Here is a 22,500-nt window from a genome sequence, read left to right as displayed (position 1 = left end):
AAGCGACCGTGCCGCCCTCTGCACCGCCGTGCCGCCCTCTGCACCGCCGTGCCGCCCTCTGCCCCGCCGTGCCGCCCCTCTGCACAGATCTCTAAATCTATAGAAACTACGTGCCGCCCCTCTGCACAGATCTCTAAATCTATAGAAACTACGATAATGTTTGAAGACAGAAAAAGAAGTTCCTCTGTTTACTGTCCACTGTAGCTTGACATCAACACTTCTTCTTCACTCCACAGGGTTCAAATTTCCACATCTCACGCAGAGAGCGCCACGGCAACGTGTTTAAGACCCACCTGCTCGGGAAGCCCGTCATCCGGGTGACGGGCGCCGAGAACATACGTAAGATCCTGCTGGGCGAGCACAGCCTGGTCTGCACCCAGTGGCCCCAGAGCACCCGCATCATCCTGGGGCCCAACACGCTGGTCAACTCCATTGGAGACCTGCACAAGAGGAAGAGAAAGGTAAGACATGTTTATCTCCTCCATCTTCTCACCTTTACCTGCATCCTGTCCTCACCGACCCCACCCGTCCTCCTCTTTCTCTACTGGAAAGTGTTGACGGTCGTGTACAAGGTTATAACCTTTTATGACTCCTCTCTCTTTGTTTCCTTGAACCCTTTCAAGATCCTGGCCAAAGTGTTTAGCCGGGGGGCTCTGGAGTCCTACCTGCCCCGGCTGCAGGACGTTGTCAAGTCTGAAATTGCCAAGTGGTGCTCGGAGCCAGGCGCCGTTGACGTTTACAGTGCCGCCCGGTCCCTGACGTTCCGGATTGCCGTCAGGGTTCTGCTGGGCCTGCAGCTGGAGGAGGATCGGATAGTTTACCTGGCACAAATCTTCGAGCAACTCATGAACAACCTGTTCTCGCTCCCCATAGACGCTCCGCTCAGCGGGCTACGCAAGGTGAGACAGCAGAGTCTGGAACTTTATCTATGCAATGAAAGGTCACTGTGTAATAATGATGAATCATGATGCAGCGTTGGTTCTCTGTTCAGGGGATAAAAGCCAGAGAAATCCTACATGCCAACATGGAGAAAATCATTGAGGAGAAGATGGAGCGGCAGCAGGTGGAGGAGGAACATCTCGATGCCTTCGACTACATGCTGTCCAGTTCCAAAGAGCAGGAATATCAGTTGAGCATCCAGGAGCTCAAGGTACCAACGAAGAAGACAACAATAACGTGCTGCTACCTCCTGTTTCATGGAGACTTTAAGTTAACTCCACCTTCCTTCTTGCAGGAAACAGCCGTCGAGTTGATCTTCGCCGCTCACTCCACGACAGCCAGCGCCTCCACCTCGCTGGTTCTGCAGCTTCTCCATCATCCAGCAGTGGTGGAGAGGGCCAGAGTGGAGCTGGAGGCCGAAGGCCTTGGCTATGAATCCCACAGCCGTCACAGTCCATCCAGTGTCACCTCGGAGAAAGAGGAAGACAACTCCGAGACGAGCTGCCTGCTGAACGAACGCCACCAGAATCAGCAGGACGATGCGTTTCCACGGTCCCAGTCTCATGTCCCGTATCTGAGCCTCGACAAGCTGAGCCAGCTCCGCTACGTCGACTGTGTGGTCAAAGAGGTGCTCCGCTTCCTGCCACCGGTCTCCGGTGGTTACCGGACGGCCCTGCAGACGTTTGAGTTAGACGTAAGTTCAAGTCTCTGGGAGACAAACGAGTAACAAGTAGATGTCCCTGCTTCTCCTCACGGAGCAACCTGATAATCATGACCACTTTATCTGCAGTACAAATTAGTCTTCAGTCTCTTGTTTAAGCCTGTTTGTCGTGCAGATCATCTAGTCTGATCTTTGGTGAGAAACTGCCCCGTCCTGCCCTCGTGTCCCGTCCCTCCCTCGTGTCCCGTCCTGCCCTCGTGTCCCGTCCTGCCCTCGTGTCCCGTCCTGCCCTCGTGTCCCGTCCTGCCCTCATGTCCCGTCCTGCCCCCAATTTGCTGCGTTTATTGACAAATGAAGTTTAAAACGCCTGGAGAAGAATTCACAGGAAACTTTTGTGATGCTTTCTCAAAGCTGTGTCATTATGTCTGTTCATTCAAGCATCTTCTTAATCTCAGCTCTGCAGAAATAATCCGGATTAGACTGTAAAGAAGTATGACTTGACAAAATAAATGAATGAATGTGAAGATGAAAATGAGAGAAAAGGTTTTTCTGAGTAATAAAAATCATCTGTGTTTGTGAAATGGCAGAAAAATAAAAGTTCAACAACCCTGAAAAGTTTCTACGAGTTTCGATTTATAAAAAAATAAAACCTTCTTTTGTTTTAATTGTTATTTGTTGATTTCTGTCTTTGTTTCAGGGCTACCAGATCCCCAAAGGCTGGAGTGTAATGTACAGCATCCGAGACACCCATGAGACTGCAGCGGTCTTCCAGAGCCCGGAGATGTTTGACCCGGATCGGTTTGGGCCGAACTGGGAGGAAAGTCGGTCATCTCGGTTCAGCTACGTGCCGTTTGGTGGTGGCGTGCGGAGCTGCGTGGGGAAAGAATTGGCGCAGATCATCCTAAAGACTCTGGCTGTGGAGCTGATCGGGACTTGCAAATGGACTCTGGCCACAGAGAACTTCCCCAAGATGCAGACGGTGCCGATCGTGCATCCGGTAAACGGGCTGCATGTGCATTTCATGTACAACTACCCGCTTTAGATACAAACACAGACTGACAGACTCTGAGCCCAAGAAAGGAAACAGAACCACCTCACCGGGCCTGATGGTGCAGTCCAGATCCCCTTTCATCATGACGGACATGAAGACAGGGTTTTCACCGCTGGTTTGGAGCACTTCATCATTTGGTCAGTGGTTTGGTCCAAACCCAAGAAACCGCTTTGTTGCCATAGCAAAAGTTAAACACCTGAGACGTGAGCCTGCAGCGTTTTCATCATTTCTGGGTTTCGCTGTTGTTACATGAAGTTATTAATGTATCGAGGTGCAGTGAGACAAATCTTTCAAACAAAAGTTGCAGGCCTCCTGCTGAGTTTCTATCCAGAGTGGTTCAGGTACAATAAAACCCACTCGCCTTCTGTTAACTTACTGAAATATAAAAACAGGATGTGCATCAGTGACACAGCTGGACACACGAGGGAAAGTCCTTCCACAAAGTCATCTCAGCTCCAGGGACAGACTAACAATGGTTTGGACATTTTGTTGTGATCCACAGTCACACAAAGTGGTTTACAGAAGATAAAATCCATTCAGCTTTTATATATTCAAAGACAGATTTTTTGAAAACAAAGTCCAGCAGGTGCAGAATCAAGTTGATTTCCAAGCTCCCCGAATTTGAACCCATCCTTCAGACATCTCTCTTTATGTCATTGAACCAGCGCCTCCCTTCCTGAACTGCCTGTAAGCTCCATGTGACACTAAAGCCCAAAAAATCAGTGAGAAGTTCTGCAATGGAAACATATTTGAACACTTCTGGAAAATGTTTCAGGACCCGTGTTGGAGCCCGGAGAGACTGGACTGTTTTTGGAACTTGCACTTGATTTTAACAGCCCAAACATCAGGGTCACACATTCATTCAGACTGTTGTATTTTTAATATGAATGTAATATATATCCTTAACAGTGCTATTATGTGTGTATCAAATGAAGTAGCATTATGAATAAGCTGTATTTAAAATGCAGATGTATGATTCCTATTGAACTTTTACTTGTAATTATGAATAGATAGAGACACTAACCTGTAATGTAAAGGACTGTCCATAAAACCTTGTTTCACTGCTAGAACATAGAAATCTTTCACTGTTTAGAGCAGCCTATATTGAGAATAACGTTATTACTATTGTTATTATCGGCCTAATTTTAGGACAGTTTGAAGCCTAACAGACGCGCTGTGAAATCTTACGTACGGATGGATTCGTGGAAGGAGATAGCACTTTCTCCGCTTTAAGGAGTCTGTATATATTTGTCCTGTTTATGCATTCACTGAGTGTAACAGATGTAGCTGCTGTACAGTTGATATAAAGAGTAAATTAGAAGATGACAAACAAACATGCTTGTCGTATGTTGCTTTCAACACGGTCAGAGTTTTACCTAAATGAGCAGGCCTGGTTATGTACAACGGTCAGTCCTGCCTCCGACTCTTTGGTGAACTCTTCCCCAGAAAACAACCATGGCCTGGGCAGTGAGAGCCGGGTAAGTCCCTCTGTTTATCTATGGAGGGTATGTGATGAAATTTCAACACCAACAACAACAATTCTCATATATCTGGAAAGTCACCACGACCCGGTCAGTCCTCCCTGCCAACTCCTCCGTCAACTCTCCCCCAGAAAACAGCCTCCGTCTGGGCAGTGAGAGCCGGGTAAGTTCCTCTGCTGGTGATGATGAACTCTGCACAGTGAGTCAGGATCTCCCTCCCAACACAATCTGACAGCTTCCAGAAGACTGGAAACTCGGGGACGTTGTGGACGTTGGGTGGAAATCTGCCAAAATAAAATCATTTGTAATGGTATATTTCTATTTGTGGTTATTGATGACAACTTAAACTATCTACAATACAGAGATCAGGACTTTATCTAACGTGGGCGCTCTAAAAGGTTATTTCTGTCAAACACAGTCAATTCATTTGGACTGATGAAAAGACCTCCACCAATCCAAGATTGCGACTCCATGATAACCTCAACCACTGCTATGGAAGGTTTGAAGAATTTCATCCATGAAGATGGTCCAAAAGGAGAGGCCTGACAGGATCAGCCTGGTTTAGCTGAAGTAACACCCGTCTCCTTGAATATAATGAACTTCTCCATCCAACAGTGCTCCATTGCTGACTGTCTCAAAAGTGTCGACTAGGATCCAATGACAACATCTGTGGTCAAGAGGTCCTTGCATACCTGAATGGACCCTTCCCAACAGACCAGGTAATGATGAAGCTAATCAATAGAGGGTCAAGGTGAAGAACACCTCACCCATCTGATCCCATGACCTCAGCACTGGACTCCTCAGGGTTGCGGTCAACTTTGGTTGGCTCTCGCAGAGTTGAACAAACAAGTCGATTCCCCAACATCTGAAGAGGCAAACCGAGTGTCCAAGTACCGCGGTTACAAGACGTGTAGCGTTCAAACTCTTCCTGTCCTACATCTTCTTCAGTATCTTCACATCATGACAGTCATCCAAAATCACTGGCATCGTTGACACGCCACACCAAGGCCAGACTTCATGAACTCATTTCAGGTTCAGCCGTTACCCTCCGGGAGGCGCTGTGAGTGCTGCTGTCGGGGGAAACCATGACTGTGCTGTGTGATATGTGATGTGATCTACAGGGTCCTGGTCTGTCCTGGACTGGACTTATAATCCACCAGCTGAGCTGAGCATCAGGAAGAAGACCTGATCCTGAATGAATGAATCCAGAGCAGTAGTACTGTGATACTCTCAGTACAGTCATAGTAATAGCAATACTGAAAGTATCAGCAGTATGAAATGTAACAATCCAAATTCATATCTCAGCCTCATTACGGACCGAGGTCATCGCTGAGGTCATCGCTGAGGTCATCGCTGAGGTCACCAGCCTCCACCTGACCGCCTCCTCTGACAGGCGGAGACTGGGGTGAAGCTATGTGGCAGAAAATGAACAAACACAAACAGCCTGGCCTAATTATGTCCGCTGCAGGGCCCCGTACTTCTGCCAAGGTCGTTATCTGATGGACGCTCAGTCGCTGTGAACTCGGCGACGTTTCGAACCAGAGTTCACTCCAGAGTCAGCGGCTGAGAGCGGTCAGCGAGCGGTCAGCGAGCGGAGGGGGCATGGGAACCACAGACACACAACGCACAATGCAGGGCCAGGATGCACCACAACACAACAACACAACACAACAACACAACAACACAACACAACAACATAACAACACAACAACATAACACAACAACACAACACAACACAACAACATAACAACACAACACAACAACACAACACAACAACACAACACAACAGGAAACAGCATTTCTCTTTCATTTGGACTTCCTGACACATCTGAATTTATTTTGTGTTCGTCTTATTTTCTTGAATAAGTTTAAAGTTCTTGTGCTGAGCCTCGCTGTTGTGTTGTGTTGTTGTGTTGTTGTGTTGTGTTGTTGTGTTATGGCTGTTGTGTTGTGTTGTGTTGTTGTGGTGTTGTGGTGTTGTTGCATTGTTGTGTTGTTGTGTTGTGTTGTTGTGTTATGGCTGTTGTGCTGTGCTGAGCCTCGCTGTTGTGTTGTGTTGTTGTGTTGTTGGTTTGTGTTGTTGTGTTATGGCTGTTGTGTTGTGTTGTGTTGTGTTGTGTTGTTGTGTTGTTGTGTTATGGCTGTTGTGTTGTGTTGTTGTGTTGTGTTGTTGCGTTGTTGTGTTGTGTTGTTGTGTTGTTGTGTTGTTGTGTTGTTGCATTGTTGTGTTGTTGTGTTGTGTTGTTGTGTTGTTGCATTGTTGTGTTGTTGTGTTGTGTTGTTGTGTTATGGCTGTTGTGTTGTGCTGTGTTGTTGTGGTGTTGTGGTGTTGTTGCATTGTTGTGTTGTTGTGTTGTTGTGTTGTTGCATTGTTGTGTTGTTGTGTTGTGTTGTTGTGTTGTGTTGTTGTGTTGTTGCGTTGTTGTGTTGTGTTGTTGTGTTGTTGCATTGTTGTGTTGTTGTGTTGTTGTGTTGTGTTGTTGTGTGTTGTTGTGTTGTGTTGTTGCATTGTTGTGTTGTGTTGTTGTGTGTTGTTGTGTTGTGTTGTTGTGTGTTGTTGTGTTGTGTTGTTGTGTGTTGTTGTTGTGTGTTGTTGTGTTGTGTGTTGGAATGGACCCTTCCCAACAGACCAGGTAATGATGAAGCTAATCAATAGAGGGTCAAGGTGAAGAACACCTCACCCATCTGATCCCATGACCTCAGCACTGGACTCCTCAGGACTGCGGTCAACTTTGGTTGGCTCTCGCAGAGTTGAACAAACAAGTCGATTCCCCAACATCAGAACACTCTGTGTTCACCTCCAGCAGGACGTTGGGTCAGTTTGAAGATGAAGTGACAGAACACTCTGTGTTCACCTCCAGCAGGACGTTGGGTCAGTTTGAAGATGAAGTGACAGAACACTCTGTGTTCACCTCCAGCAGGACGTTGGGTCAGTTTGAAGATGAAGTGACAGAACACTCTGTGTTCACCTCCAGCAGGACGTTGGGTCAGTTTGAAGATGAAGTGACAGAACACTCTGTGTTCATCTCCAGCAGGACGTTGGGTCAGTTTGAGGATGAAGTGACAGAACACTCTGTGTTCATCTCCAGCAGGACGTTGGGTCAGTTTGTGCAGCTCCATCCTTGAAGACGTCCACAGGAGATGAACGCTGAGCTGAGCGTCAGGATGAAGCTCCAGACTGAGCTGATGGTCATGAGCAGAGACGTCCACACGTCTCATTGTTTGGTATCAGATGTACCTGGACAGGTGTCTGAATGTCCACCATCAGTAAACATGGAATCATGTTTGAACATATGAAACAGAAGAAGCCGTCCTCAGAGGACAGAGGACAGGCAGAGGGCGTCCCTTCATCATCGTCCATGACATAACTTCATACATTCAGACTGATGATCTGGATCTGGTCTCTCTCTTTATCCGTCCCATAGAATCTATTCTTTGTTTCCCGCTGAGCTATAAAAACCTCCCGTCCTCCTCTTGTTTGTGTTTTCTGGTTCAGGGGCAGTTCTCGGGCACGATAAGGGACCGATTTACAAAATGAGGGAGAAAACAGGGTCAGATGGTGAGCTGGATAAAGAGCTCGGTGGCCTACATTAGCTCCTCGGCCTCGGCGTGTGTGTGTGTGTGTGTGTGTGTTTTCTTTGGGTTTATTTTCATCGCTGCTGCTGCTGTCACAGGAAAAACCACAGCGCTGCAATCTTGGTGGTTTTTCTTTCTCGTGCTTGTAATTGAAAGTTTACGTTGCCATTTATGTGCTGAGTCAGTGTCAGCGAGCGTCGGGGCTTCATTGTGTGACTCGGGAATAAAAATGGACCCAAACTGGATCCTGGCAGCTGCGGGGTACCACCAGCAGTTCATCCGTCCGTTCACTCATTGCAAAATTAGAATCATCCATCCAAAGTAACCAACATTTAGCTGCTCGCTGAACTCTTGGATGTTTTTGTGAGGCTGTTTTGGTCCAAAGATTGACGTTCATTTTTGTCTACAACTTACAAAACGCTGACGGCTCCACGACATCTCGAACATCCTGCGGCGCTCTGCGCGGCACAGCTGACGTCATCCCTGAAATAACTCCACTCCTTCCTGCCGCGATCAGTCGACAGAACACGAGCGTGACGTGCGTCGATTCTTCATCCGTGATGACGAGCTCTGGCTTCGGCTGACGTGGTCGCTGCCCTTTAAGGCAAACATCCACACAACCTTAAAGCAACACAATACCAACACATCTTCAGCTGATAAACAAAGATTCATTATTGTTATTATTACATCATTAATAACAGATGATGTGTCACAGTTAAACACAGTACAGATATATAGCCGCATAGTGTGTGTTGACAATATAGGTAAATATGAATATGTTATGAGTGAATCATGAAGAACAGTATGACTGTTATTAATGTGTGTAATGAGAGTAAATATCTCGGCTGTCTTATGATTCTGAATTATTGCTTTCTGAGTGTTTCTAACAGCTTGGATGGATTTTCCTGAAATGTTTGTCGACTGTGTGTCAGTCAGGTTCGGTTCACACTGTGTGTCATGTAATCTGCTCATGAACATGGAAACAAACACGGAGCCTGACCTCGTGTTCTGCTCGAGAACCACAGATACACATCAGTCATGATTTCTCTAAACGGCTGTTTCAGGTCGTTGGGAGAGCGCTTAATTATTATAATGAGCTGAAAACGAGCTCTTTAGAGAAGAATGAACTAACTCGGGCAGCGGTGCGTTACAGCGTTTATTTCTAACAAGACGGAGACTGAAAGAAAAGTCTGTTACCTCAGAGGGAAACTTTTCTATCCGCAGCTCCTCTAGCTGCACGGCTTCATACCACGAGAACAGTGAATGTCTGAAGGTGTAGTCGACATTCACAGACCAGCTGGAGGAAACGTAGATGTTGAAGCAGTCGGTGGAGGCGGAGGAGGATGTGGAGAGGGAGGAGGAGGAGCGGGTACGGACATACAGCCGTGCAGCAGATAATTATTGGCTTTGTCAGACAACATCTGTTATGTCAGCATTCCAGCCGTCAGCCTGAAGGAGGACGAGCTCAAAAGCGCCGAGTTCAGAGAGACAGACACAAAGACAGACACAGGAAGGTTCTGACACTTTGTGTTTATGTGAGTCTGAACTGTCAGCCCGAGGGTCACAAGTTCAAATCCCCGTCTGCCCTGCTGCAGTGTCCTTGACCAAGACCAAGTCCCCTCAGGGTGACCATGACCTCTGACCTCTGTCAAACCAGACTCCCTGCTCTGCCCTGGAAATACTGTAACACAGAGCAGGACTCAGGTACACGACCACCTCACAGCTGCTCATTAAAAATCACAGCAGGCTTCGTCCCATGGTTACTACAGACGACCCAACAAGCCCCTCACAGAGCCAAAAGTCTGGGCTTTGCTCTTTCTGCAGCTTCTTCCATCAGTTTCCATGGACAAGTGCAACATCGTGAACTCTGCTCCACCGTTTAACAGCAGCATTTATTCCTGATGTGCCAAAAACAAAAGGCTGAAACTGTTTCTATCACTTCACTCCCTCGACTACGACTATGTGCTAAAGAATGACTGTGAACTCTCGAGACTAAAAACCTCTGATGATTTTAAACATGTTTGATTTGACGATCAGTGACCGGCTCACACCGAATGACGGAGATGACGGAGCGAGCTGCAGCTGGAGCAAAACTTTCAGGATTTTATATGAAACTGCGACAGTGAAATCGTTTGAAACCGGCAGCGTTAACGGGATGTTGGGGAACAAGGCGCGCGCTCAAACACATGTAGGAGGATTTGTATTTGTCTAAAAGCTGAAACTTCTTCTGTAATTTCCAAAAACCTGCGTGTTTGTAAAATCCACAACTCGTCCAAACGTTCACTGAAACCCTGAAAACGGACTTTCATCCTCCTGAATCCGATTTGAGGACTCGGAGCAAACTTGTTAAGACAGAGTTTTGTTGTGAGCTGTTCGACTGACTGGTTGTCTGACTGACTGTCTGCCACATACCAGAGTACAGTTCAAGAGTTCAGTTAATTCATGAACTCTTTGGGGCACCACACCCAGCCAACGGCACATGAAAGCCTCTGCAGGAGCGAGCGTCTGTTTGTCCTCATGCGTTAGTGATTCCACAGAATGCATCGAGCTGCTTCGCTTTAAGCTCCTGCACACGCATTGGTCCACCCACACAGGTGTTTTCACTTATTCCGCCTGATTGGACCCCTGGGTGGGCGTGGCCAGACTGTGATTGACAGCTCTGTGTGAAGTCGAGTTGCACTTGTCAGAGTGGAAACAAATGAAATGTTTGGCACTCTGTGGTGTCACGGTCTCAGATGATAATGAGAAATTCCTCTTTGGACCTGCAGACGGATGCAGCAGGTGTGTTTGAAGAAAGAGCGAGCAGGAATGAGGAAGGTGAAGAATAATGTCGCCGCTCACATCCTGTCACACACTAGATTCATGTTGACATTATTTCCCATCATGCAACAGGTCTCTCTGACTCCATCACTCCACCAGTTTCTCCACCTTTTCTACAGTGCAACAGAACCGAGGCCTCACCGAAGTCCCTCCAGTCGCCTGCTGCCCGATGGTGCTCAGGAAGCTCTCCTATTGGTTGTTGGCTCTGTTCTCATGATTGAACGAGACTAAAAACTTCTGATGATATTAAACATGTTCGATTGGACGATCGATGACCAGCTCACACCAAATGATCGAGAAGACATCTGCAAAACAAATTAGGACTTGAAAATGCGACAGTGAAATCGCTTGAAATTGGCCAGAATTAAAGGGACGCTGTCGACACCAGCACCGACTGAGAGCTCGCGCTTTTAGGGAAGTCTCACATGGGCTTTCACAGAGGAACTTTCAGTGTCAAACAGACTTCACTCTTTTTAAAAATAGAGGAATGCTCGTTTGTCTTCTTTAAGAAACAAAAGTCAGCAAGGAAAACTGCAAACTCAAAGCATGACAGACTTCATCATCTCTAGTACTGCTGAAACGTCAGCCAACAACCCAGACACAACCTTTAAAGAACTTCCACAGAGGTGTGGCTTCACCTAAAGGACCTGGCCCGAACATTTTCAACAGAAAGAACTAAGTATGGAGTACCATGATCATACGGAGCATATCTTTTGTTGTTACGTTGATGTTGGTACATGGTGGCGCGGCTTTTAACACTTTCACCTAACCACCTTTTTTTTAAAGCACAAACTCAAACATGGTCTGAACAAAAAAAATGGGCCTCGTCTGCAGAAGCTTTGTAGACTTGTGAAAGTTTTATGGTGCTGTGGTTGTGAATTTCTGAGGAAGCTCTTCTTTACAGTAACATGGCACTTCTTACTGACATAACACCAACGTTAGAAAGCCAAAAGCAGAAGTACGATGTGAACAGACCCACGCCCACATTTCAGGTTTTAAAGATGAAGAAACAATTCAAACAGCCGGTCGTCACTTTTAATAATCCTGCTGTCTACGCCTCCCCAGGTAAGATTTGAATCCCATGAGTTGCATTGAATGTCCAAACTGCAGGGCTCAGAAACATGGACTGGTTCATATCATGTTTTTGGTTAAATATTGAAAAATGAAATGTGTTTCGTGCCTCATGTCAGACGACCATGAGCTTTCAGAACTATAAAAACCTTTGAGTGCTTTGATTGACAGAAACGATGACATACTTTGTGACTTTGCAGGTTCTTCTTCACTTTCATAAAAACAGTAGTCAGGTTGTTCAAAATGTATTTTCTACTTTTTAATGTATATGAACTTAGTTTGTCATCGTGTTTCTTTCTTCAAACTGGCAGCAAAGCTTTGAATTTTGATCAGTTTCAGTTTGTGTTTGTTTCAGACGGACTTCAGGAGGAGGACATCTACATGAACACAGAAAGTGCGTGTACCGTGGACGAAATGCCACGAGACACGACTGAAGGTGAAGGTGACACACTCATTTAATTAAGCATAGACAGTGTGTGGTGTATATATCTGTAGATCTGTCATGTGGCTGAAATGATGTGCGGCTCATTTTATCCCAGATATCGACGAAATACAAACTCCCTCCATCACCTGGTCTTCTCCACCGGTGACGGTGGCGGTTTGTTGGGGGATTCTGTTGGTGATCATGGCTCTGCGTATCCACTGTGAGTATGAACACTGATGTGAAGTCTGTGCTGTGAGTGTGTTACCAGAATGAGAATGGGATGAGTCTGATGATGATGTTCGGTCAGTGAAGCCTGCACATATCTGGAAAACAGAGACAGAAATCCATGCTAAGCTAAGATTAGCAGCTCCATACACAACACAGCTGATCTCCATCAACAGAACTCAGCATGTGAATACAGATAAATGGTCGTCAGATGCTACCTGCTGGGTCAGAAACTGTTGCATTGTTGCTTGCTCAGGTGTGATTGATCAATAAGCTTTGGTTCCTTCTGTATTCATATGGAGTCTTGGAGGTTTGGTACCAACACCTGTGCTCTCTGACAGTATCTAACACCCCATGCTGTAGCCTGACGCCTTGATTCCACTGTGCACAGTTCTGTTTTGAGGTGTTTGTGATGTATTTTTTAACTTGTTACCATGGCTTCTAACCTTTGTAGGTATTTCCTGTTATACTGTCAGGTGTGTTATCAAGCAGTGTCTTTAACTGTTAGCATGTAGCACACATGACCTTTGCATTACATGTATGAAATGTACTGTCTTGTTTTTTTTCCCCATTCTAGTTACCTCTGTCATTTCCACCGAGCTGAGCACTTCAAAGGAAGTTCATCAACACCTCATGTTAACCAACAAGGACTTCACTCAGGTGAAGAAGGAAAACCAGCAGGTGAAGGAGGAAAACCAGCAGGTGAAGGAGGAAAACCAGCAGGTGAAGGAGGAAATCCAGCAGGTGAAGAAGGAAAACCAGCAGGTGAAGGAGGAAAACCAGCAGGTGAAGGAGGAAAACCAGCAGGTGAAGGAAGAAAACCAGCAGGTGAAGAAGGAAAACCAGCAGGTGAAGGAGGAAAACCAGCAGGTGAAGGAGGAAAACCAGCAGGTGAAGGAGGAAAACCAGCAGGTGAAGGAGGAAAACCAGCAGGTGAAGGTGGAAAACCAGCAGCTGAAGGTGGAAAACCAACAGCTGAAGGTGGAAAACCAGCAGCTGAAGGTGGAAAACCAGCAGGTGAAGGTGGAAAACCAGCAGGTGAAGGTGGAAATCCAGCAGATGAATACTACTACACCAAACCAGACGATGTTTTGGTCTTAGAGTACTCAGACCTGTAGTGCTCAGTTAAAAACCTTGAACACAGTTTAGGTTCTTTTTTTTTTTAACGCAACATTGCGTATAAATCAATATTTTGGACATTTTAGCGCCCCCTAGCTTCAGAGTGTGATCCAGTTGAACCAAAATCAGTGAAATAGCTGGTGGTGTGTGATGTTCTTCTCCTGACCCGGAGCCACGGTTACACAGTGTGCAGTGTGTACGTAGTAAACTGGACATTTTCCAACCTGGACGTGATGGGACGTGTTTCATTTCTCTGTTGGGTCCTTTTCCACAATGTTATCAGAACTTCACTCTCCATCAATACTGGACCACAATCCAAAAACATGAGGGTGTAGGGTCCACGTCAGTTCTGACAGAGAGAGAGAACAATGCTCACGTTCAGGTTCTGCAGCAGCATCATGTTTAAGTTGTATGATAGTTGAGTTATGTGTGAAGACCCGCCCTACCCTGCCCGTGATTGGCTGACATTCTTGACCTGGTCTCAGTCCTCATGCCTAAACCCAACCAAGTCGAACCCAGAACGCGGCTTTGGGTCCAGACCCGGACCGCGGCCCGCCTATTAGTGACCTGTGGTCTAAGTAGAAGAATACTCAAGTTACTCTTCTAAGTCTCATTAATTTATCTGACTGTTTGTTTCTTAAATAAAAGCTATGGCGCTGTAGATAAAGTCACTTCACTGTGCTGTGTTCTCACATATGAACTCATATCTTAACATGTTAACTTCTTGTAGTTCACTTCATGTTCACAGAGTTCGCTTGTAAAATGTTTGCTTCATTTTCTGGACAAATTAAACCTGTTGTAAAATCCACCTGTGACTCGTCGTTATGGAAACAGACAGGAAACACGTGTTGTGATTGTGCAAACACTGACAGACATCAGGGTCAAATGTCACGTCCTGCCCTTCACGTACACTGAACCCCAGGTGGATCCCCCTGTGGCGAGGAGGGGAAATGCACCTGCAGACCTGGAGTATGTCTTTAGTCTGAGCAGCGCTCAGACTAAAGACATACACTGTAAAAAATAACTTGAATAATAAGTGTGAGGTCACAGCAGGTGTGTCCAATCAGCTGTCAAAGTGAATGCACCTACTGTGACATCACTGGTTTGGGGCGTGGCTAAATGTGTCAACATGTCAACATTAGTACCTGGAAGGTGAGCGCAGTTTAAAGCATCGGATCAGAACATCAAACAAACACATTCAGAATATTAATGTTAATAATGTTCTGTGTGTGTTCTGTGTATGTTCTCTGTGTGTTCTGTGTATGTTCTCTGTGTGTTCTGTGTGTGTTCTGTGTGTTCTGTGTATGTTCTGTGTATGTTCTGTGTGTGTTCTGTGTGTTCTGTGTGTGTTCTGTGTATGTTGTCTGTATGTTCTGTGTGTGTTCTGTATGTTCTGTGTGTGTTCTGTGTGTTCTGTGTGATCTGTGTGTGTTCTGTGTATGTTCTGTGTGTGTTCTGTGTATGTTCTGTGTGTGTTCTGTGTGTGTTCTGTGTATGTTCTGTGTGTGTTCTGTGTATGTTCTGTGTGTGTTCTGTGTGTGTTCTGTGTATGTTCTGTGTGTGTTCTGTGTATGTTCTGTGTGTGTTCTGTGTATGTTCTGTGTATGTTCTGTGTGTGTTCTGTGTGTGTTCTGTGTGTGTTCTGTGTGTGTTCTGTGTATGTTCTGTGTGTGTTCTGTGTATGTTCTGTGTGTGTTCTGTGTGTGTTCTGTGTGTGTTCTGTGTGTGTTCTGTGTATGTTCTGTGTGTGTTCTGTGTATGTTCTGTGTGTGTTCTGTGTGTGTTCTGTGTGTGTTCTGTGTGTGTTCTGTGTATGTTCTGTGTGTGTTCTGTGTATGTTCTGTGTGTGTTCTGTGTGTGTTCTGTGTGTTCTGTGTGTGTTCTGTGTATGTTCTGTGTGTGTTCTGTGTATGTTCTGTGTGTTCTGTGTGTGTTCTGTGTGTGTTCTGTGTGTGTTCTGTGTATGTTCTGTGTGTGTTCTGTGTATGTTCTGTGTGTGTTCTGTGTGTGTTCTGTGTATGTTCTGTGTGTGTTCTGTGTATGTTCTGTGTGTGTTCTGTGTGTGTTCTGTGTATGTTCTGTGTGTGTTCTGTGTATGTTCTGTGTGTGTTCTGTGTGTGTTCTGTGTATGTTCTGTGTGTGTTCTGTGTATGTTCTGTGTGTGTTCTGTGTGTGTTCTGTGTATGTTCTGTGTATGTTCTGTGTGTGTTCTGTGTATGTTCTGTGTGTTCTGTGTGTTCTGTGTATGTTCTCTGTATGTTCTGTGTATGTTCTGTGTGTTCTGTGTGTTCTGTGTATGTTCTCTGTATGTTCTGTGTATGTTCTGTGTGTGATCTGTGTGTGTTCTGTGTATGTTCTGTGTGTGTTCTGTGTGTGTTCCGTGTATGTTCTCCGTATGTTCTCCGTATGTTCTGTATGTTCCTTGTATGTTCCCTGTATGTTCTCTGTATGTTCTGTGTATGTTCCCTGTATGTTTCTTGTATGTTCTCTGTATGTTCCGTGTATGTTCTGTGTATGTTCCCTGTATGTTTCTTGTATGTTCTCTGTATGTTCCTTGTATGTTCTCTGTATGTTCTGTATGTTCCCTGTATGTTCCCTGTATGTTCTCTGTATGTTCCGTGTATGTTCTCTGTATGTTCTGTGTATGTTCTGTGTATGTTCCCTGTATGTTTCTTGTATGTTCTCTGTATGTTCCTTGTATGTTCTCTGTATGTTCTGTATGTTCTCTGTATGTTCCGTGTATGTTCTCTGTATGTTCTGTATGTTCCTTGTATGTTCCCTGTATGTTCTCTGTATGTTCTGTGTATGTTCTCTGTATGTTCCCTGTATGTTCTCTGTATGTTCTCTGTATGTTCCGTGTATGTTCCCTGTATGTTCCATGTATGTTCCCTGTATGTTCCCTGTATGTTCCCTGTATGTTCTCTGTATGTTCTCTGTATGTTCTGTGTTTTGCACAGTCACGGTTCAGCTGTTTTCTGAAGAGGCTGCTGAATTATGACGGCCAATCACAACAATTCAAAGCCGATAAAAGGAAGCTAATCAAACAGAACCCGGGCCTGACCCGGCTCGGCCGGACTGGGTTATGTTGAGGGGAACAACAACATGTTATGCGATTAAAGAAAAGAGAAGACTGATCGAGTTAAGCGTCCTGTGTTGTCGGCTAAGCTCGGGCTTTGAGAGAACACGGACAAATTATCCGGAACAACTCTCCGGCTGTGTTTGTTGTCATTCCGGAGCCAGTTATGCCTGATGCTGCCGCGCTGGAACCCCGCCGCCATGACACCTATCCAGGCGTTAAGCAAATACGGCGAGGTCCTGACCCTCCGTGTTTGGATTCACAGCCTGGGAGCCCAGACAGCCGCACAGCACTGCGACGCATGTATCAACACACACCAACGAACAGGAATGCAGCCGCAGCACACACACACACACACACACACACACACAGAAACACACACACACACACACAGGAACAGTCTTCAAGTTTGTGGTGACGTTGTTGTTTGAAAAACCTGGACGTAGTCTCCGTGACGTCCCCGCAGACTGTCTAAAACCTGGACGTAGTCTCCGTGATGTCCCCCAAAGGTTTCAGGGTGGTCACTCTGGTCCTCTTGATTTTGGCAGTCTCTGCTGGCTCCAGGCTGTAAACATGTTTATTTCTGCTGTTGGACATTTGGACATGGGGACTAATGGAGACTGACTCACTTCTGGAGCCAGCCTCGAGTGGACGTTAGAGGAACTGCAGGTTTTAGATGCGAGTCACGAGCCACATTTTCTACAGTGCATGTGTGTCCCGGTGGTGGAAGCAGACGTCTGTGTGTCTTTGTGTCTTTGTGTCAGTGTTGTTGCTGAGTGCACTGACCTGAGCCTTCACCTCGCTCTGCTCCCGTCTCTATGACAACAAGTGGTCTGTGTGTGACCCTGACAGCAGCCTGTGTTCACACTCATGTTGTTCTTTGAACAGAGCTTGTGTTGGTCACCGTGGCGACATGTCTCCAGGATGAGCAGTCCATGTGCTGGTGCTGGTCTCTAAGCTCAGCTGATGTTCTGCTGTGTGCTCTGTCTCCACAGTGACTTTCCATCAGACACAAACCAAGCTAAACTGATGAGCTCATATAAACCTAAACTAAACCTGAGTTTATCTTAAGGTGAGCTCTCTGAGTGACGCCTGGACTTCCTCTGACCTTCTTTAAGTGTGACAGATCCAAAATGGCTCCTGTCTGTTCTCACTGTAAATATTTAGGCCTGAGGTTTCCTCGTCTTCCTGCTGCTCAGACGTTCACTCAGCGTCGCTGTCTTCAGTCCTCTGACGTCTTCCTCTGGTCTCAGCTGTCTGTCTGCAGGAAGTCAGTCCTCACTCGACACAGGAAGTACCAGAGAACCTCAGCGTGTTCTGTCCTCCAGAGCCCAAACAAAGACGATGATTCAAAGTTTGATGTTTAAACTCACAAATGATGCAACAACTCTGAGTTCTCATCGCCCAGATCGTGTCAGTTACGTTGCATGCTGGGATTGGACACGTGATCGACTCAGCCTCTGAACCCACAGAGAACACACACTCCTCTGTCAGCAGCCAGAGGCTACAGACCACCTGTGTGTGTGTGTGTGTGTGTGTGTGTGCGCGTGTGCTTGTGTGTGTTTTTCTTGGTGACCCTGCCGTGTGTTTGCTGTCAGATGTCAGGATTTACAACCGGACCGTCTGTCTGTCAGCGTTTGATGTCAGGATTTACAACCGGACCGTCTGTCTGTCAGCGTTTATTTCCCCAGCAGCCAATCATCATCCAGGTCCCCAGCAGCCAATCATCATCCAGGTCCCCAGCAGCCAATCATCATCCAGGTCCCCAGCAGCCAATCATCATCCAGGTCCCAGCAGCAGCTGATATCACTGCCTAGTCCAGCAGCAGTCAGCCCAGCTCGGCGTCTGTCTTTCAGCCTTTTATTTCACCAAGCTCTCACCAACCACTAAAAGTCAGTCCCACATTTACTCTTGTCCGGCGGCTTCTTGCTCGCTCACTCTCTCCTTTTCTCTTCTTAGCTTCCTCCGTCAGCGTCCTCTTCACTCTCTTCTCCTCTGCCATCATGTCCCTAGAAGCTGCCGATTGCTGGACCTGAACAATTCTTCTTCCTCCTCTTCTTCTTCTTCTTCTTCTTCTTCTTCTTCTTCTGTGGTACAAACACTAACACTCCCCCGGCTAACAACCTGAGCTAACCTGAGCTAACAGCAGCTACAGTTGGCAGCAGTTGATTTTATAGATTTGAATTGAGCTGAAACAAAAAGTTTCACTTCATCAGGGAAAAACTACAAATATCCTGATGCCGTGTTTTTTTAACACGGAGCCGCCATGACGGATTAAAATGATTCGCTGAGATAAGATCAGAAACCAGCATGGCCGCCGCGATTCAGCTCTTTCTCTTTTCTTGCACCTGTTTCGCTTTTGTCCAGCGATGTTATCTGACTCAGCTCTTAATGATAACGAGCTTGTTAAACCTCGTTAAAGTGTTTCTCCACATCTGACACCTGTGCTGCAGAATCTGGACCAACCACGACAGATGGTTCATTTTAGCTTTAGCATAACATCTGTACCAACTAAACATCTGTACCAACTAAACATCTGTACCAGCTAAACATCTGTACCAGCTAAACATCTGTACCAACTAAACATCTGTACCAGCTGAACATCTGTACCAGCTAAACATCTGTACCAACTAAACATCTGTACCAGCTAAACATCTGTACCAGCTAAACATCTGTACCAACTAAACATCTGTACCAGCTAAACATCTGTACCAGCTAAACATCTGTACCAACTAAACATCTGTACCAGCTAAACATCTGTACCAGCTAAACATCTGTACCAACTAAACATCTGTACCAGCTAAACATCTGTACCAGCTGAACATCTGTACCAGCTGAACATCTGTACCAGCTGAACGTCTGTACCAGCTAAACATCTGTACCAGCTGAACGTCTGTACCAGCTGAACGTCTGTACCAGCTGAACGTCTGTACCAGCTGAACATCTGTACCAGCTAAACGTCTGTACCAGCTAAACATCTGTACCAGCTGAACATCTGTACCAGCTAAACGTCTGTACCAGGTGAACATCTGTACCAGCTGAACGTCTGTACCAGCTGAACGTCTGTACCAGGTGAACATCTGTACCAGCTGAACGTCTGTACCAGATGAACGTCTGTACCAGCTGAACGTCTGTACCAGCTGAACGTCTGTACCAGCTGAACGTGACTACATACAAAAAGTATTAAACATATTAAACTACTGCACACAAACATCGAGCAGCTTTCTCACTGCATTCATGAAAAATATTAAAAATACACCGCTAGGTTCAGAGGTTCTGTTCTGGGTTCAGAGGTTCTGTTCTGGGTTCAGAGGTTCTGTCCTGGGTTCAGAGGTTCTGTTCTGGGTTCAGAGGTTCTGTTCTGGGTTCAGAGGTAATATTTGTAATAAACATTTAAGCGTCTTTGTTTATTCAATCTGACAGAGATGATTGACAGCAGACAGTTCAAGTCTCTACAAGTTCCTGTAAAACCTGCGGTCCTGCTGATGTCATCACCAGACCCGACTGTGACCCAGAGCTCGGTTTACACACACACACACACACACACACACACACACACACACACTCTCAGTTTCTCTTTTGCTCCTTTTTAATTTTCCAGGTGAGTTTTCAGGTGAGCCCCGCCCTGAAGGCCCGCCGCAATGTTTATGTTAGTGAGAGACGCTCAGCTTCAGATGAAGCCGCACCGCCGAGTTCACTGTGTGGAGGGGTCACGCAAGGTCAACCACACACACACACACACACACACACACACACACACAGACCTATGATTTAACAGCCGGTACGAGCTGGTTTGTTGAAGGAGCTTCTGCACATGCATAAACACTCATGTATGCACATTTCGTACACAAAAACAAACACACACACACACACACACACACACACACAGCCTCTTGACAGTCAAACCAAAACAGCGATTAGAGCTTCAACTCTTCACCTCAGCCAGCAGACCTGCCAGTGGGCGTGGCTACAGGTGAGGAAACGGGACGCGGTCCAGCTCGATCAGCCAGCCTGCGTCAGAGATGACTGCCTCCAGCTCACAGAGAAGTGCACGCCAACACACACACACACACACACACACACACACTCTCTCACACACGTTAAATAAGCACATGTAAAAACAAAGTGTACAGTAGCAACCACAAGGAAGTAAAAAAAAAGAAGAGAAGATCAGGTATGTGCAGGTACACTGTCACACACACACACAGGAACACACACACACACTCAGAAACACACACACACACACACACACACACACACACTCAGAAACACACACACACAGAAACACACACACACAGAGAAACACACACATACATACACACACACACACACACACACACACACACACAAAAACAGACACACAGACAGAAACACACACACAGAAACACACACACACACAAACACACACACACACAAACACACACAGAGAAACACACACATACAGAAACACACAGAAACAGACACACACACACACACACACACACACACACACAGAAACAGACACACAGACAGAAACACACACACACACACTCAGAAACACACACACACACACACACACACACACACACACACACACACTGAACATCTTCCACAGATTCAGACACAGTGTGCTCTTCTATACCTGTGAGGACCACAGTATCACCCTGAGCTCAGCTCAGCCTCGTTAGTGAACGAATCTTTATGGAGGGTCACTGAGGACACACTGATTAATTAAAGAAGCTCGAGGGCAGCTGCTGATCTTCATGTACAGAGTCACTGCATGATGCTGAATGCAGCAGACCGGTGGCACCATCTAGTGGATAAACCTGTGAAGAGTAAATGAAGCTGTCACACTCAGACAGGTGTATCAGTTAAACTGAATGTAACTTCAGGTGAAGGTCACGTGTTCACCTGCTCAGAGCACACTCTGACCTGGACGTCACTTGAATGTCAAAATAAAAGTCTGAATTAAAGGAAGTCAACTTTAAGAGAAAGTAAGAAGAAACTCTCACACACACGTCGAGCTCTGCAGTGGCCTGATAACGAGCCACTTTGAATCAGGAAACATCTAGAACATGCAGGGCACTGTTCCCCGAGGACCAAGACCAAGACACTGAGCTAAATGACTTACACAACCTGAGCCGAGGCTTGAGGAGCTTCATGAACCTGACCAGCAGAGGGCAACGGCACAACCACAGAAGAAGAACAACAACCCTGTTGATTCATGAAGATGAAGAACATGAAGAACATGAAGAACATTAAGAACATTAAGAACATGAAGAACATGAAGAACATTAATAACATTTATAACATTAATAACATTAAGAACATGAAGAACATTAATAACATTAAGAACATGAGGAACATTAAGAACATGAAGAACATTAAGAACATGAAGAACATGAAGAACATTAAGAACATTAAGAACATGAAGAACATGAAGAACATTAATAACATTTATAACATTAATAACATTAAGAACATGAAGAACATTAATAACATTAAGAACATGAGGAACATTAAGAACATGAAGAACATTAAGAACATGAAGAACATGAAGAACATTAAGAACATTAAGAACATTAAGAACATGAAGAACATGAAGAACATTAATAACATTAATAACATGAAGAACATGAGGAACATGAAGAACATTAATAACATTAAGAACATGAAGAACATTAAGAACATGAAGAACATGAAGAACATTAATAACATGAGAACATAAGAACATTAGAACAATTAAGAACATGGAAGAACGTAGAACATGAATAACATCAATAACATGAAGAACATGAAGAACATGAATACATTAAGAACATTAAGAAAATGAGGAACATGAAGAACATGAATAACATAAAACAGGATGAACATGAAGACAGTAATAACATTAAGAACATGAGAACAATTAAGAACATGAAGAAATGAATAACATGAGAGACATTAGATAAACATGAAAGAAACATGAAGAACAATGAAGAACATAAGAACATGAGGAACATGAAGAACATGAAGAACATTAATAACAAGGAGGAACAGGAAAACATTAATAACAATGGGAAGAACCATGGAAAAAAC

The 22,500-nt window shown here is 45.4% G+C and overlaps 2 protein-coding genes across 2 annotated transcripts in view; both read left to right on the top strand.

Moving 5' to 3' along the window:
- cyp26c1 (cytochrome P450, family 26, subfamily C, polypeptide 1) overlaps positions 1 to 4,406 on the top strand; it is a 6,281-nt gene extending 1,875 nt beyond the window's left edge. Inside the window, exons 3-7 of the mRNA XM_010753747.3 lie at positions 237 to 461; positions 624 to 899; positions 992 to 1,150; positions 1,235 to 1,633; positions 2,298 to 4,406. Of these exons, the coding sequence (XP_010752049.1) occupies positions 237 to 461; positions 624 to 899; positions 992 to 1,150; positions 1,235 to 1,633; positions 2,298 to 2,642 (1,404 nt within the window). The 3' untranslated portion in view covers positions 2,643 to 4,406. The remainder of the gene's footprint in view (positions 1 to 236; positions 462 to 623; positions 900 to 991; positions 1,151 to 1,234; positions 1,634 to 2,297) is intronic.
- A 7,069-nt stretch (positions 4,407 to 11,475) lies between these two features.
- LOC104937511 (uncharacterized protein PF11_0207) lies at positions 11,476 to 14,175 on the top strand. Its single transcript, XM_019269694.2, has 4 exons — positions 11,476 to 11,593; positions 11,955 to 12,041; positions 12,139 to 12,243; positions 12,826 to 14,175. The coding sequence occupies exons 1-4, from the start codon at positions 11,530 to 11,532 to the stop codon at positions 13,347 to 13,349; spliced, it is 780 nt and encodes a 259-aa protein (XP_019125239.2). The 5' UTR covers positions 11,476 to 11,529; the 3' UTR covers positions 13,350 to 14,175.
- The last annotated feature ends 8,325 nt before the right edge of the window (positions 14,176 to 22,500 follow it).

Source organism: Larimichthys crocea, chromosome X (genome assembly GCF_000972845.2).
Source record: "Larimichthys crocea isolate SSNF chromosome X, L_crocea_2.0, whole genome shotgun sequence".
NCBI lineage: Eukaryota > Metazoa > Chordata > Actinopteri > Sciaenidae > Larimichthys > Larimichthys crocea.
The sequence above is the reverse complement of the archived record's forward strand: the minus strand, read 5'-3'. Positions and strand labels throughout refer to the sequence as shown.